The sequence below is a fragment of the Camponotus vicinus genome, unplaced genomic scaffold (genome assembly GCF_025532165.1).
Source record: "Camponotus vicinus isolate PSW18456_S1 unplaced genomic scaffold, iyCamVici1.0 SCAF_2, whole genome shotgun sequence".
NCBI lineage: Eukaryota > Metazoa > Arthropoda > Insecta > Hymenoptera > Formicidae > Camponotus > Camponotus vicinus.
This window is the reverse complement of record NW_028141956.1, coordinates 24230131-24247172: the sequence shown is the minus strand read 5'-3', so window position 1 is coordinate 24247172 and position 17042 is coordinate 24230131. Positions and strand designations below refer to the sequence as shown.

The 17042-nt window shown below is 30.6% G+C and overlaps 1 protein-coding gene across 4 annotated transcripts in view; it reads left to right on the top strand.

The window, feature by feature from the left end:
• The window catches only part of LOC145966010 (neuroglobin), a 39479-nt gene that overhangs the window by 1702 nt on the left and 20735 nt on the right, over nt 1-17042 (top strand). For 3 of the 4 annotated variants that reach the window (XR_014436944.1, XR_014436943.1, XM_083089678.1), the window contains exon 2: nt 2540-4390. Coding sequence is in view for 2 of the 4 variants with exons in the window: in XM_083089678.1 (XP_082945804.1) it covers nt 4197-4390 (194 nt within the window). In the remaining 2 variants the exon portion in view is untranslated. Of the gene's footprint in view, nt 1-253; nt 2016-2539; nt 4391-17042 lie in introns of those variants that run through there. The other variant, XM_083089677.1, reaches the window with a different exon arrangement.

The window sequence follows — 17042 nt, the reverse complement described above, 5'->3', positions numbered from 1 at the left end:
ATTCGATTGCATTTGATCATTCCAATCTCTTTCAAGCACGATGACAAACGCAAAGATTCATATTTTCATCGCATTTATTGCTGTCTGATTCTCATCTCATATTGACGCTAAAATAAATGCAATATCAAACCATATGGCAATATTTAATCTATCGAAATTAGATAAAATTTCACGTGTAAGGGATATTTTTTCAGCTTGTAAGGGATATTTTTTCGTAAAACACACAAACGCGGATTTTTTTTTTAAATAAAATATACGAGTATATATAATAATTAATTTAAGAAATATTTGCAAAAATATTTATGATAATCGAATAAGCAAAGTGCATTTATTAATTCTTTTTTACCTGATATTTATAAGAATATAAGATTAAAATCTCTTTCAAGCACGATTACAAACGCAAAGATTCATACTTTCATCGCACATTTATTGCTGTCTGATTCTCATCTCATATTGACGCTGAAATAAACGCGATATTAAATCATATGGCAATATTTAATCTATCAAAATTAGATCAAATTTCACGTTAGTTTGTAAAGGATATTTTTTCGTAAAACACACAAACGCGGATTTTTTTGGAAAATAAAATATACAAGTATATATAATAATTAATTTAAGAAATATTTGCAAAAATATTTATGATAATCGAATAAGCAAAGTGCATTTATTAATTCTTTTTTACCTGATATTTATAAGAATATAAGATTAAAATCTCTTTCAAGCACGATTACAAACGCAAAGATTCATACTTTCATCGCACATTTATTGCTGTCTGATTCTCATCTCATATTGACGCTGAAATAAACGCGATATCAAACCATATGGCAATATTTAATCTATCGAAATTAGATCAAATTTTACGTCAGCTTGTAAGAGATATTTTTTCGTAAAACACAAAAACGCGGATTTTTTTTTTAAATAAAATATACAAGTATATATAATAATTAATTTAAAAAATATTTGCAAAGATATTTATGATAATCGAATAAGCAAAATGCATTTATTAATTCTTTTTTACCTGATATTCATAAGAATAATTATTAAGATATCAAAACAGATATTAAAACCAAAAAAAATGAAAACAGAGACATTTTCTTCGCCGATCAACAAAATCATATCATGAATACTTACATTTTAATACTTTAGCAGCCGCATAAAAACTTTGCTACGCGAGTATATTAAGTATTCCATATCTTTTAAGTGACATACGGCTGTAAAGGTCGAGCATTAAGAGCGGATGTTACCGTGACATCCTCTCGCTCCCGCGACGGACGTTCGCTTTAGCAAGATGCATTTACGCTTTTTGCATCGGAAACTTCAAAAGCCATCCAAGTTATCCGCGCTGCGCTTCTTACGTACTTCCGCTCAACTTTAACGGCGATGCTTATCAACGTTGAGATACGTGCGTCCAGCGTTTCCTACAGAGACGAGCATAAAGTAGCTCGAACGTAAAGTTAGCGAGGAACAGTCCCGATGGAACAGAAGGAACAGGAGACTCACCCCTTTCCGATTACACTCGACCGCTTTATAACACTTTCATCCACTTATCGTCGAGCTCTCGCCTTGTATACATTCTCCTGTCGTTCGTTTTACCCGTTTCTTTGACGCTTTTCGAATCGAGCGGAGGGCGATGACACAGATGAGTTTGGTTACCACCCTCTACATCCCTCGAAACTCCTCCATCAATGTCGCCGGAATTCCGCCTCGCCGTTCCTGATTCTTTCGTTTCTTCCGCTCGAAGAACGGCCCTTCACGTCCAACTTGGCTAAGATTTGTTGGCCAAGATGTCTCGTTCATCCCTTTGCCCCGAACTGATCCAATTTGATATCGCCATTACGTTAATTGAAGCGTCACGTCGTTCAATGTTGTCGAATTAACTCCGAAAGTCTTTGTGACTGGACTAAACTGATGCCAGATAATGAGAAAGCGTTAATTTCTTGCACGAGAAAGATGAGACGGCAACATCGGATAATATTTTAAATAAAATTGTACATAGAATTCGTGCAGTATTAAATGTACGAATTTCTTTCGATTAAAAATATTATCATTTGATTAATCACTTAAAAAATGTGATATTGTTTTTCAACTATTAAATATATATCATTTTCAAAAAGAATCTATCATTGCAGCCACTCTGTGATACTTTGAAGAAATGAAATCAAATTATAAGATTTATTATATTTCTTGTTCCTTTTTATTTATACTAATTTTTTAAAGATTTATCATAATTGAGAGAAATAACGATACATTATTGAAGCGCAAAACTTGCAACGAATAGGTTTTTTTCTTTTTTTCAATTCTTTGATTAGAAAAGCATTCCTCGTATTTAAGAGATTCGTTCGACGAAGTGACGGCCTGGAGCTTCATTTGTCACGTTATATATTGAATGTCGGTTCTTCCGACATTCTAGATCGTCTGGCACGTCTTTGGCTTCCTTTCGATCTGTCATTCGCTGTCGGATTAATGTATTCGTCGTAAATGAGATCGATCAACCCTTCCGCAATATGAAAGATATCATTGCAACCGTGTATGCTTCTAGTTAATATCCCGGAAATCGAGGAACATGAAGATACTTGAGGAGGTTGTGACTGTTTGCATAATCACCGACTGGACCAGTGATAAAAATATCGAATAATTCAAGGGTCAATCAGTGATGAAAATGAATGGCACGTACATGAAGACTGCTACACTGAAGAGTTAATGAGTCTAATGAGATTCTGAGAAGGAGAAAAGTGGATTTATTATAAAACAATGAAAGGATATAATTTGCACACCTAGTGAAAATATACAATAAGTCTCATTAAGAGAAGAACGAATGAAAGAAAAAAGTAAAAGAGAAGAAAGAAAAAAAGGACGAGATTGGGAATGAATAAAATATGTGATATAAAAGCACGATAAGTACGAAATAAATAATAAAAAAGATTCAATAGCAGGGAAACAGATAGATCCTAGTGAAACGAGAAGGTGAGCTTGTACGTTGGAAACAAAACATGCAAAAGAAAGAAAAAGACGAGACGTGGATAAAGAAAATTGGATGAAATTGCTGGAGGAAAGCAATTACAGATATCCTTGGAGGAAATAAGACGACCATGAACTGATACATATATAAAGCTCTAGTGATAAAAGCGGGGAAATCGATAGCGGAAGATTTAGGAGCAAAAACGCGCGATAAAGTGCAGAGATCTTGAAAAGAAAAGGGAAAATTTGGCACGCCGAGTGGTGAGAATTGATGTTGAAGGAGAAATGGAGGAGAAAAGGTTAGATAGATGAACTCACAGAGCGGAAAGCTTGGTGTGAAGAAGAAAAGCAGCAACCCGAGAGAGAGAAGGAGAGAGAACACGCAAAGTTTAAGTGATGGGTGACCGCGAGAAGATGGGGGACGCTTGAGTGAGGGATGAATAAAATGTGGGGGTGAATTAATGTGCGTCTTGGAATCATCGTGCGTCCTTACAAGAAAGGATAAATGTATACACGTCAAGAATATATCAGGCACATAATAAGATCCGTATGAAGAGGGAAAGCTCCCACGGAGCTTGCTTTGCTTATTTTCGCGCTATCAGCGATGGCGAACGATCGTTCACAGATGACCAACTTAGAAGCGGCCGACTCGCTCTGAAAAGCGCACGTGCTCCTCACAAAGAGCGTACACTAAAGTAATACATGGATGCGAATCTTCCTCACCGGCCACCAAGTGTTCGAAGTGAAACGGCAAGTTTCTTCGATCATTCGCTTTCAGCGGTTGCATCGTACCATTCGACGATTTAGTGAAAAAAAAGAAAACAATAGACTCTAACAAAAACACGTGGATTTTTCAAGTTCGACCACGTGCACTGTGTTCAGGAGTAGAGAGCAATGTAAAGATTACGCCCAAGGAACTTAAAAATAACACGCGTTCTTTATCCAAAGCGTCTTTTTACTGCCGACTCGTGATTCGACAGAAGCTACAGTTCTTCGTCGTCGATGGTATTTCGTATCATCCGTCTTAACGTAGTGCAGTGCGAGCTTCCGGATCCTCCGATGTGTTGTAAACTTAGACTTAGGAAGTGGCAGGAAGCGGAAGCGGAATTTAACTGTCATCGCGCGATTTACGGATTTCGCGGGGAAAAGTGGTGATCGTCTCCCACGTTACGGCTTGGCCGGGTCGGTTAGTGTCTTTCGCGACACAGGAAGTCGCGTTCGAGACTTGTAGCCTCAACATGGGTTGCGAACTGAGCAAACTGGCCACCACGAAATCGCGCAATCAGACCGGAAACGATGGCTCTTCGCCACCGCCGCCGGCCGCCACAGATCCGCGACTTCCGCTCACAGCCAGGCAAAAATTTACGGTTATCGCAAGCTGGAAAGCGGTCTCCAGGGCATTGGAACCCACGGGCATATACATGTTCATAAGGTAAGCCATTGTTAAAACGTTGCGAGCCCTTTACGACTCGCTCGCTACAAAAACGAGCGAACGATCGTATCTTGCGCGAAAATATATCGTGTTCTCGTTAATGTGGAAGATCGTATATTATAAATTCTAAACAGTTTTTTAAACTCTAATAACTCTCTTCGTTACATTAATCTCACGAGAAAAAGTATTTAAACTTTCTCTTATATATCTTTTTTTCTCCTAGAGTTTCTAATTAAATTATATTGTCATCGGGCAATAATTCAATTAAATATTATATATATATAAGCGATATATTTGTAATATATAAACAAATATAATAATAATTATAATAAATAATAATAAATATAATAATAAATAAATAATAATAATAAAATAAATAATAATATATATAATAAATATATATAATAATATAAATATATATAATGATAAATATCATAATAAATAAATAATAATAATAAAAAATAAATAATAATAAATATAATAATAATTATAATAATAATTATAGGAGGATTGAAATTTTCTGAACCTGGCAATCCTATAAGCCAATTAAAGTATCCCGATAAATCATACTTCAATATCTCATTGAATGAGCGTAATATTATTATATTACTGACAATATATGGCAACATATTTTATCTCCTTTTTATTTTACAAATGTACAAAAATATGTGTGTCGCTTTGAAACGCGTAATTTGCAAATTTTATTCATACATATATTAAAGTAGATTATGCAATAAATTATTAACTGTAAATTTATAATCTTTGTGTTAGTAAAACATTAAAAATGACTTTATTCCGATATAGTTTCTTAGCGCTAGGGTAACGTCTATAATTATTGAAATATTTTTATATACTTTTCACTTGTTTCACACATTATCGATCACATGGCGTGCTCGTTACTTTATACCTGATACTGTAATATTTTATCTCTTCATGATGGACAGAGAAGATAAAATGTGATAGGAATTGTATAAAAAGTATTTTTGGTTTTCTGGCTCTAATAATTTTTTGAGTCAATTAAGATAATTATTCTGATAAATGATGCTCTAATATCGTTGAAAATAAATGAGCTGACATTTACTCTAATTAGTTAATTAATCAGAAAAATTAATTTCGCGGAGATTATATGAAATATAATAATATAATATATCCGACTTATCTATTATTTATACTTTCTATTTATATATTACAAACTTAATTACAAATTATATTTTATATCTAAATGTAAGACAGAATGATGGCTATAACTTTTAAAAAGAAAATCACGATTATTTCTTACTTTTCAGCAAATAAATTTCCTCATTTACCCGATTTTACATAAAATACACGCATGTCTTCACTATTAATACGTAACTCATCATACGGGCAAGCTTGTAAACAAGAAACACAAGTGAAGTTTTGAAAACTGTTACATGTATATACTGTTATAATATACTGTTACAATATATATAGAACACAACTTTACAGAAACATATTTTATGCATTTTCCAGGTCAAGCGAATTTGCACTTTTCATCATATAATAAAGCACACACAAATATTAATATAATTTTGTCATTATTTTTATAAATATTATTTAAAAATTTTCATGAAACCTGTTTATATAACTTGAAACATGTTTTTCCAGACAAATTAAGACATTTCTAATAATATTAAAGATAAATAGGATATATGTATATTAAATGTGTCATTCTTGACTTTTTTTTAACGGATTGTCGCCTAATGAAAAGTTGCTTAGACATTTTTTTACGCAACTTTAATTCTGAACCTTACACTTTTTAATAATTGAGCAAAATTTAATATACAAAATGTATCCCTGTTTAACGACCTCTTAGAGTATCTAAAAAAAGAGTTCTCTCTTCGGGATTACAAGTAACACGAGTCATCCTATAAAAATTCCAGCATTTAAATTGGCATTCGTGCGATAGAAACCAACACGAATACCGCGGGACTAATGTAATTGGAATTTCAACGTGACAGTAAACGATGTCTTCATTACAGGAGTTTCACATAATGTACTTGAGATTTTGGCACGTACAGAATTGCGCGCCGGAAATCAATTTCGTCTTCGAGAGTGTCGAGGTATTAAAAGGGACATCGTGTTGAAAATTCCATCTTCCGCAAGAGGATGACGGTCGTATACATTTTTCCAGGGTTGGGGACACGCCGCGTTTCGTCCGTATCACGCGCCATTACGTGATTAGCTGAGCGTTTAGGCTCTTCAAGGCCGCCATCAACGTCAGACGCAACCCTGAAAGAGGGTGGATGTACTCGTCGATCCTTACGCTCTCTTCACGCCCGTTTTCACTGACGTTCCTTTGCACAGAGAATGCCCATCGTAAACCGACCGTCGGCCGTGTCATCGCTCGTGCATCGAACTGAGGGATAATCTTCCTTCTGGAGACCCCGTATTTTGATCGTGTAAAGCTATGACGCGCAGATTGAACGTGGAAGCACAGGTCTATCTCGAGGCCACCGTAATTGAGATCGTTTAATCCTCGATAAACGTGAATTTTTCTATTCCGTTAAAGCGATAATAATAAAAAAAACTGGATCATTATCCGATTAATTAAATTTGTTTTTGAGTTTGAAGCAAGAATACAGAATATAAGGAAAGCATTGATGTATCCTACTTTTGTTATATGATGAGGAAAATAAAAATATATTATATTTTACAGAAAAAAATGGCTCATTGCATTATCGTTGACGAATAAGCAAGCTAAGTCGATTTTCATGAATGTTACAAATGACCCGATTAAAAAGCTTCCATAAATAACTGACCCAGTAGATGTAGATAAAGTATCGTTCCAAAGCATTTCATACGAGACACGTCTTCCATTTCGATGCTTTTCTCCAGGGAGGAAACAGATTTAGTCGTATTGTAAAGATTTTTGCGAGAAAAGACGTTCGATTCGAATCCGAAAGATTCATCGTATAATTAGTTTGTCAAGTACTTGAGAGACTGACACTCGTGTCTGCTAATTTCCGCAGAATTTGGCAAGAATCTCCAGTCATGGACGAGATATTCCGGAGGACCCTCGTCGTCTTGACGAGGGTCTTCCGAAATACCGGACGAAAGACTGTCTTTTCGTAGGGGTATTACTTTATATATCGTTGTGTGAAAAGCATTTGTGTAGGAACATCCTTTCGCAATCTTTCGATCACGAAGGTAGCGAGCTACAATAATATCTGCCACGATTTGGCACAATCCTGTTCTAGTTTGTCGCCCGAACAAAAGCACTTGTTATATTGTCACGAAATTGTCAGCTTTCTAACTCCCAGCTTACGAATCTTTTCGCTCGCATCAGACGTTCGATAAAATCGGGCTGATGTTTTCTCCAACAGAATTTTCAAAATCATCTTTCAATTCGCAATTCGACCGTGCAATTTTTTATATTCCAGTGATGATCATTTCAGAAACGTGTGATTAGAATAAAAAAGTCTCATCGAAAAATTAAATATTTTATAAAATTACATATAATATATTTTTTCTCAAATAAATTTCTTTCTCTTTTTTCCAATAAATCAGTAATCACGTTATTTTTTATTACATTTTTCAAGATTGCTAAATAGATTGGAAATCTTTAACGCGATTCGTTACAAAATTGTGATAATATCCATAAAGATTGTCGCAATAATTTTACAACTGTTAATTGAATCTAATTTCGTACTTGATTGGATTCTGAATTCTAATAATTTTCAAGTCAATTTAGAAATATTTTGCAAAAATACAAGATATCGAATTTTTCAATTGCTATAGGAACAAACATATACCTGTAAAAATTCTAGAATTTCATTTAAAAATTATTAAAAAAAAAGATTCGATTTGAAGAAAAATACCATTATATTTCTCATAACAATACACCCAAGTTGTAATAGTATCGACGAAGCGAATTCTCAGGAGTCTTCGATAAGCGCTACTCTATCAACGGGTTATAATCGAGATTCCAGAAGGTCCCTCGCTTTTAATTGAGAGATATAGTCAAGCAGTTTGAAGAGTAGCTTGTCGTTTATCCTTCGGCACAGGCACAATCGGACATTGATCCGATAATACGTCCGTAAACGAGATTACGTCTCGTTCGAGAACCTCGTGCGTGAATTCTCGTTGAATTAGAGTTCTTCAAATCAAAAGTCCGCATCGTCGACGGCCATGCGAGAGCCCCATCGTGCCTATTCCCATCTACAATATTGGATTGACGGCGATTAAGTTGAACAATCGAGCGAGCATAACCCGGACTGTCCCGCTCTTCACATTCTTTTTTTTATCAGGCAAGCTGACGCCTGACTCTATCGCGACTTTTTCCCTCCATTACATATATGCGTTCGACCTTTACTGACGCGAGGAAATGGGATAGGTCATAATTCAGAATAGTAATGCATTAAAGAAGCGCCAATTAAAATAATTGAAATTGTGATTTTAATGTTATATCATTCAAAATTATAATTAGAAGATTGAATAAAAAATATTAATTGGTTATATCTAGTTTCTATTTTATTTCGGAAATACATGCTGGAGAATAATTGGTATATTTTCAATGACTCTTTTCTTAAAAATATACTGAATAAATAAATTAAAGGAGAAAGTAAAACAATCATATTGATAAAGCGAAGAGAATACATAATGCATTGATAAAATAATGTTCTATCATTATTAAAATATTCAAAATATTTTTTCAGGTTAAATATTATATAGGTATAATATCTATTACTATTTTACTTAGAGAGTGTCAATATCGTAACGTATTTTATTCGACAACTTTTGTTATCCGATAAGCTGGAAAATCGTGATACAAAGAGATGATTACTGCACAAAGATGAATTGTAAATGTAATATAAAATAATTCAGGATTGCATCAGTTAACAATAGGAAAGTAAAGAGGATCAATAAAAAAAGATGGGCTTTAAAAACGATCGATTTTATTGAATGTGCGATTTAATCTGTTTAAAAAAAATTGGAATTGAAAGGATAGCCGATTTAATTGGCGACAATCCATAATCAAAATAAATCTCTGTCACACTCGATTTGTCGCAAATAAAAGTAAACATGCATGCAAATAGATTCTCTATCATATTGTTGCATTTGAATCTCGGATTGAATTTCTGAGACACATTGATGAAAATAAATTTACATGTGTTTGTGTCATTGCTATCTATCTTGATAGATTTTAGTAAGAATATTTTATTATAATAGAAACGAAAAATAATAAAATTAATAATAATTAAAATACGATGCACAATTTATATGCAATTAATATTTATACTAGTTTTCATCTTTATAATATGAGATTAAAGTTCTCTATATCTCATAAATTTCAGACAGTTAAAAGTATAATATTTTAAAATAATTTAATTTATCGAATCGATCTAAATCGCCTTAAATTTGATGAGAAAATTCTGCCTCGACCCAACTTGTATTTTACGAGATTCGCACATTTCTGTCATACCTACAGGAAATTCTGGTTATTGGCCAAAACAGCTTCCTCGTAGAATCAATGAGAAAATATACGCGCAGATAAATTCACGAACTTGATTAAATATTTAGAGATGCTGTGTAGAGAAAGAAAGAGAGAGAGAGCAATTCACTATATTTGTCTTTTATAAATACACAGATGTATGTGTTTCTCGTCTTCCTTTTCTGCAATAGAGAATTACGCGTAAATCAATCGCAAAGAAAATTTCCTCCTCGCACACAATTGAAAAATTTTCTAAATATTTTATAATATAATATATCTTAGTATTGAATTATTAGATGTACTTTATGTGTGTATTTTTAAATTTTAACTATAAGCATGTGTACACAACGTACGCTACGTTCTACATGCTCGACTTCTCTTTGCATACTGCGTGTTTTATTAATATTTAATGTGGGAAACTCAAGGGAGAAATGTTTATGTCTCATATACGCGTTCAAAAGACTGATAAATAAATAAATAGCTTCTTTAAATTAGCACTTCTCAGAATTTAAAGATTTAGATAACGATGATATTAAAGAAAATTATAAAATTTTGTCTTTATATTCGATATTTTCTAGATAAATATTCATCTCTTTAAAATTGAATGTTAGGGACTTTGAATATTAGAAGTCTTATCAATCTCAATGATATATATCTTGAAGTATATTACAGAAAAAAGAGTATTTCCTACAGCTCCTCGAACATTAAATATTACATATATTATATAATTTACATAATTATTGCTTATTTCAGGTTTTAATATTATGAACATCAAAAGATAAAAATTTACCTGAAGCATATTAACCAGGACTTTAGATGTAAAACGTTTAAAAACATTTAATCACATTTTTATCCTTTTATTTTTTGCAAGCGATATGGAGTAAACGTTGCTTTAAAAAGTCATTGCGTGAAAAATCGAAAAAGTACGGAACTGCACTCTTTTAGATTCGCATCCAAAGCACCGGGCAATATAAAATAGACTTCACTTTGTAAGATGCTTTGCTTTGAAAAGTCAAAAATTTATACAGAACTTTTAGATTTTATTTTGGATTTTTTTAAAGGGATTTTATAATTAACTTTGTATGTTTATGACTTTGTAATACAGAACTAGCGATTAATTAAAATCCTTTAATGTTTCTCACGATTATATTAATCATATTTTAAAATTATTGAAATCAGTGAGGTTACTCCTAATATATTTAGTTTTATCTTTATTTTTATAAATTTATATATATTTCTTTTTCTTTAAAGTGCAATAGAGATTTTTGTCTGTATCAAATCTCATCCATATTCCGCTATTGTCCATTTCTACTATTACATAGATATTTTAGTGTTTCAGAGTCAAGATCCTAAAAGATTAGATTTAATTATTAAATAAACAAAATAATAGGGCAAAATTATATAAGAAAAATTCAAGTTACATAAGTTTCGATAATTTCTAATTGAAACAGTAAATGATTCGTCAAGAATGATATCAAAGGCAAGTTTCAAATTAGGTCCATGTTTCAGGAAATTACGGATAAACAACCGGCCATTCGTATTTTCTTTCCTTTCCACATCATCTGATAGAGCTCGTTCTTCTCTTCACCTTTCTTTGATTTGCTTTTTCGCGAATCCTTTGAGAAACAAGAGATTTCCTGATATCGGCGCACCCTTGAGTATTCACGTCAGTTTGATACACAAGTATACACAAAAGGAGCGAATCACGAAGGGTTAAATTGCTATAAAATTTATCCCAAGAATTAGGTCAAATCTCTCATAAGCTTTCTATTTTTGCATTTTTATGTTTGCGAGATAAATATTATTTTTTATTTCATCTCGTATTGTGATATTTTAATGATAAGAAAATATGTGCGATACATAAATGTGGGAAGTGATAAACACATAAAAACATTGATAAAACCTTATTTCTTTTATTATATACAAGTCGAAAGAAATTATAAAGATTCTGCAATAACGTCGACACGATTGATCGACATGTTTCTCTTCTCACTGCACGCGATTCATCTCGTTTTTATCAATTAAATGATTCATTTTTATCTTCATGTTTTCGCCGCAAGAACAACAAGTCGCTATTTACGAAGTAAATCTATTTATTCGCGTGGAAGAATGTTTTTCGTCGCAGTTTTGTCTGACAGATTCTACGCCAATCGCACATGCTGAGAGCATCAGGACACTTTTATTATTATTGACCAATGAGAGAAGAGAAAGACTGTCATACAAAGAGAAACCGAGTGCGTATGACAGGCGATGAGTGCAAACAATAGAACGGGATCAGTACTCCGATTGCTTAAAATAGGAATAATGCGAAAAATGCTCGATGCTGTCTAATGTTATAATGCCGTTAAAAATATCGCGAAAAGATGGAAAAATAACTAAAATTCTGGAAATAATTGTAAGAATATTTTTAATTATTTTATGCAATCCTTCAAATGCTTTTATATCACTCATTTTTGAAAAGATTTTAAAATTGCACATTAATTAAAGCTTTACGAAGAATATAAAACGTAATTTAAAAATATGCTTTAAATGTATATTATTACTTCTCTGTGTTAATTTTCATTTTTACGGAAAGAATGATAAGACAAGAATGAAATATCGTGGTGTGGTAAATTTTATAATGACCTGATATCTCAATTCGATCAACTGACGATACCGCAAACGATGTATTTCTCTTTCTTCTACTTTCGTCAGAAATATCTTCCGTGCTTTACGATGGTGTAGTTTTCTCTGCTCCATCTATTTGCTCGTGAGCAAATAGCGCGATTCGCGATATTGGAGCTAGCTGAGCATACGCGAAGAGAAAACATACGCACACAGAATGGCATCGCAGAGACGATATTTTAACGTGAAAATGATGACAGTGCTTTCTGCTTTTGAGACGTAAAATAAATGAGTTCGTTCAGAAAAAAAGTCATTATTCTCGAATATTTGAATTAATCTCTTTCTTTAATTTAATTCTAATTAAATCATATTATCGTAATACTAGTTAAATCGGGTAAATGTAATTTTCTTTTAATTGCTTGTTTTTTCATTGTCAATCTCACTTTTCTTTCTACTTTCTATTTTTAATAATTTTTTAATGAAAATTTTATTGCAATTTTTGCATAATTCCATAATTTCCATAATTTCCTCTAATATTATATATCAATAATGTCATAATTTAATTATGAAATCCCTTGGACATTTTTTTAACTCACACTTTAATTCTCGTTTAAATACATCTTTGCTAAATTATTCGATTTCGTTTTATCTTAACAAAATATTTATAATAATCAAAACACATATATATACAAAATAATATTTTTGTAATGTCTTTCACACACATATATAGACAATTATATATTATATATTATATTAAATATATATTTTTGATTTATTTGTTGTTTTATTTAACAAGTTATTAAAAGAAAAAAACGTGTATACATACCTACATAAACATCTCATGAATTATTCGATTATATAATACATGATATGCGAATCTTCAGGTTAATATGTAAATCTGATAAAAAGTATATTAATAAAAATAGATGAGAGGAATCTCTCTCTAGCAAGCAAATATGTATAAAAATATACAGTTTATGTTTAAATTAAAAAATAAACAAGAGTTAATCGAGTGTTTTATTCTCTCTCTCTCTTTTTCTTTCTTTAACACTATTTAAAGTAATAATGCAATTCTGTAAAATGTCAACAATCTAAAAACTTCAACAGTTTTTTTACAATTTTTCACAATATTGTAATCCAATCTGAACATTTAATTTAATATTGCAGAAATGTCAGTCTGTTATACACAGCTGGAAATTTGATTTAATACAAATAAATTTTTTCACATATGGCGTTATTTACTTTAAGCTTCAAAACAAAGATCTAAAAGCAGTAAAATTTATTATGCATTATATTTATATTTATTATAGATTATAATTATTTATTATATTTATCAAAATTCTATGGAATAAAATTTTTTGTTCGACAAAAATTCCACTTTACATATGATTACTCTCTATACATTTAAGAAATACACGCGCTAATTAATAGAATACGTAAGCTCACGTAAGCTACGAAAGCTGTGTTCTAAAAACATACACGAGCACTTTCTATTATTTTTCCCAACTGGTCGGCGAGCAATACGTTTCCTGATATTGACGTTTTCACAATATATGAAGCACTAACGCAGAGCTGAGTCAACGTTTATACCGGAATAGTTCAATGTGAAAATGGAGTCGAATTTACTTTTACTCGGGAAAATAAATCAATTTGATATGGAAAATTGTCTTAATCCATGGTTAGTAAGGGAAAAAGACTCGAGAAGAGAATTAATTATATTTGATAACTCTACACGATCACAATTGTAAAGAATGTGACACACTTACATCGATATATTCCAAATCAAAAATTCTTGTGCAGAAAATAAATAACAAAAAAGAATTAGAGAATATATATGTAATAACAAAAGAAAAATTATCCCTTCATTCCTATATCTATAATGAGAAATTTAAATTAATTTTGTCTTGAGAGCAAATATATATAATGCTATGCTTACTTCAATAATATTAAATTAAAAGTTAAAATTAAAAGTATAATTTGAATTGCAGTCGATTAAAGTTAATCTCCTGGTTCTTTCCTCTTATGCGATTTAAACTTTTAATTCTAATATAGCGCGTAACATAATTTAAATGTAATTTTGCCAAAATTGCGTTGTAAACGCACGCTTTTATGTAATCAATATACAAGGACATATTTCAATTTGTTTATTTCCGTTCGATCCGACATTATCGAAACCAACAGGAGTAATCATACCTGATATAATGTTACGCTACTGATATGCAATCGCAATAAATAACTTCATATTTATGACAATTTAGTATTCGTCATATATGATAAAATTCTGATTTCTACTGAATTTTGCGAGCTACTCAAGCGTACCGTATCGGTATAATTAATAACACTCAATATCTCATATGGTCTTAATTGTTATCATTCAAAACAACATTGTGGAAGCTGAAATGAAATAAAGTCACTTAGATAGATAAATCTTAATTCCACAGTATATTAACTTATTAATATTATGTAGAAAATTAGATACTTTTTAGTGTCTTATTTAACAACGAATAATAAACATTTAATTTGATTAAGAAATTTATTAAAAAATCCTTATAATATAAATTTTATGATATTTATTCTTGAAATTCTTTCTCTGTCTCTCTTTCTTCTTGTATAGAATAAATCTCTCTTTAATCTATCACTTCTTGTCGGAAGATAATAACTTATGTGTGTGTATATATATATATATATATATATATATATATATATATAACACACACATATATAATACATGTATATACATATGGCGTGCATCTTTTAATTTTTCCACAGACTTATGGATAAACATAAAAGAATTATAATTTAAAATTTTTAGCAAAATTTATCAAATAACATTCTTGTAACACTTGTTTAGTTTTATTTCAAATTTATTTTGTAACTATTAATTTATATATATTGTCTATGATCTATAGATATTTCGTAATTTCGCAATCTTTAATAAAAAGTAATTTGATACCTCTCTCTGCATTAAATTTTGCATTAATTTTTATAGTTTTGATGCATTTTAGATAAACTATTTATCAAGTATTTATTACAGCATGAAAGCAATCAACGCACCTATTAATTTTTATCATATATTCTAGCTTCTATTTCAATAAAATAAAATAATAAAAGAATGTAATAAATATAATAAACAAAAATTAGATATGAGAAAGATATACGAAAATATACATTATAATCCATTAATAATCAATAATAATCAATAAAATAAAATAATAAAAAAATATAATAAGTATAATAAACAAAAATATAATAAACAAAAAATTAGATAGGAGAAAGATATACGAAAATATGCATTATAATCCATTAATAGTATATCAATATTCCAAAAATATATGAATTATTATACATGTATTCTATACTTTTTACTATCATACATATATTGCATTAAAGATCATAAATTACAAACAATAAGTAAAATATTTATTTTATGTCCTCATAAGCTTATAATGTACTTCCATTGTATTTTTTTGCAAAATGGAACAAAGAGATACTGTTAAATTTCATTTACATTCATTTTTGATAGATTAAATGTATTCTAGTGATTAAAATTTTAAAAAAATCAAAAGTGACTAGAATGCGAAATTCAAGAAACCAAAATAAATATCAGCAACGTTGCTACTCGTATTGCATATTTTATTAAGTTATAATATATACATAGATTGAGCGAACTCCTCTTGAATTCTAAATCACTCGTATAGATTGCGTACGTGCATGTAATAAGAGAAGGGAGGTCAATATGACACAGTGATTATCCTTGGATAAGATTAATCTGGGAATTCCGTTATATCGCAATGTTAGCAAATCTACGTTCCTATATACATTCCACACGCGCGTGTGCGTGCCTTACATGTAATTTAGATCTAAGCTAGAGATGCGTAGTCTAAAAAATGTTTTGTAAAATAAAATGGTAATAATAATGACACAGAAGTTTTGCACTATATGTATATTAGTGTAACCTTAAATCTCAAACTCTTTTGAACATAATCATAATTGATTTTTAGTCATCAGACAATTTTCATTAGTTTCCTAATCTTTCTCTTTCTCTAAGATCTCTCTCATACTTTTGAATATTATTGACGTAAAAGTTTATAAATAAATTTTACATTAATATCCACATTATATATTCCCTTGAATATGTTTTGAAATTATTTGTTGTATATAATTTGTAATAAAAGTTTAAGAAAAACTTATATAAATCATATGATACAATTTAAAATAAAAAAATAAAATTGGCATAGAGAGAAATAAATTAAATTAAATTTATTTAAAAATATTAGAGCATCAAATTAACTTTATTTACATGTAAATCTTTCTCTATAATACTAATTTTTTAATTTTCTTATGTCAAAAGCTTGTAAGATGTTCTATCAATTAACATTGTATTAATATTAATTTTCATTTGATACCATATAAAGTGGATATAAATTTTTTTCTATAACAAGTATGTATATTTCGCTTATCCTGTGCATATATATAATATTTATGCGTATACGTGCGTACATATGTATATACGCGCTTATCGATTCCCTTCAAGCATCCAGCTTTAAGGTAACTCAATTAAGCTCGCACTAGCTATACGTGACATCCTCAACAGTT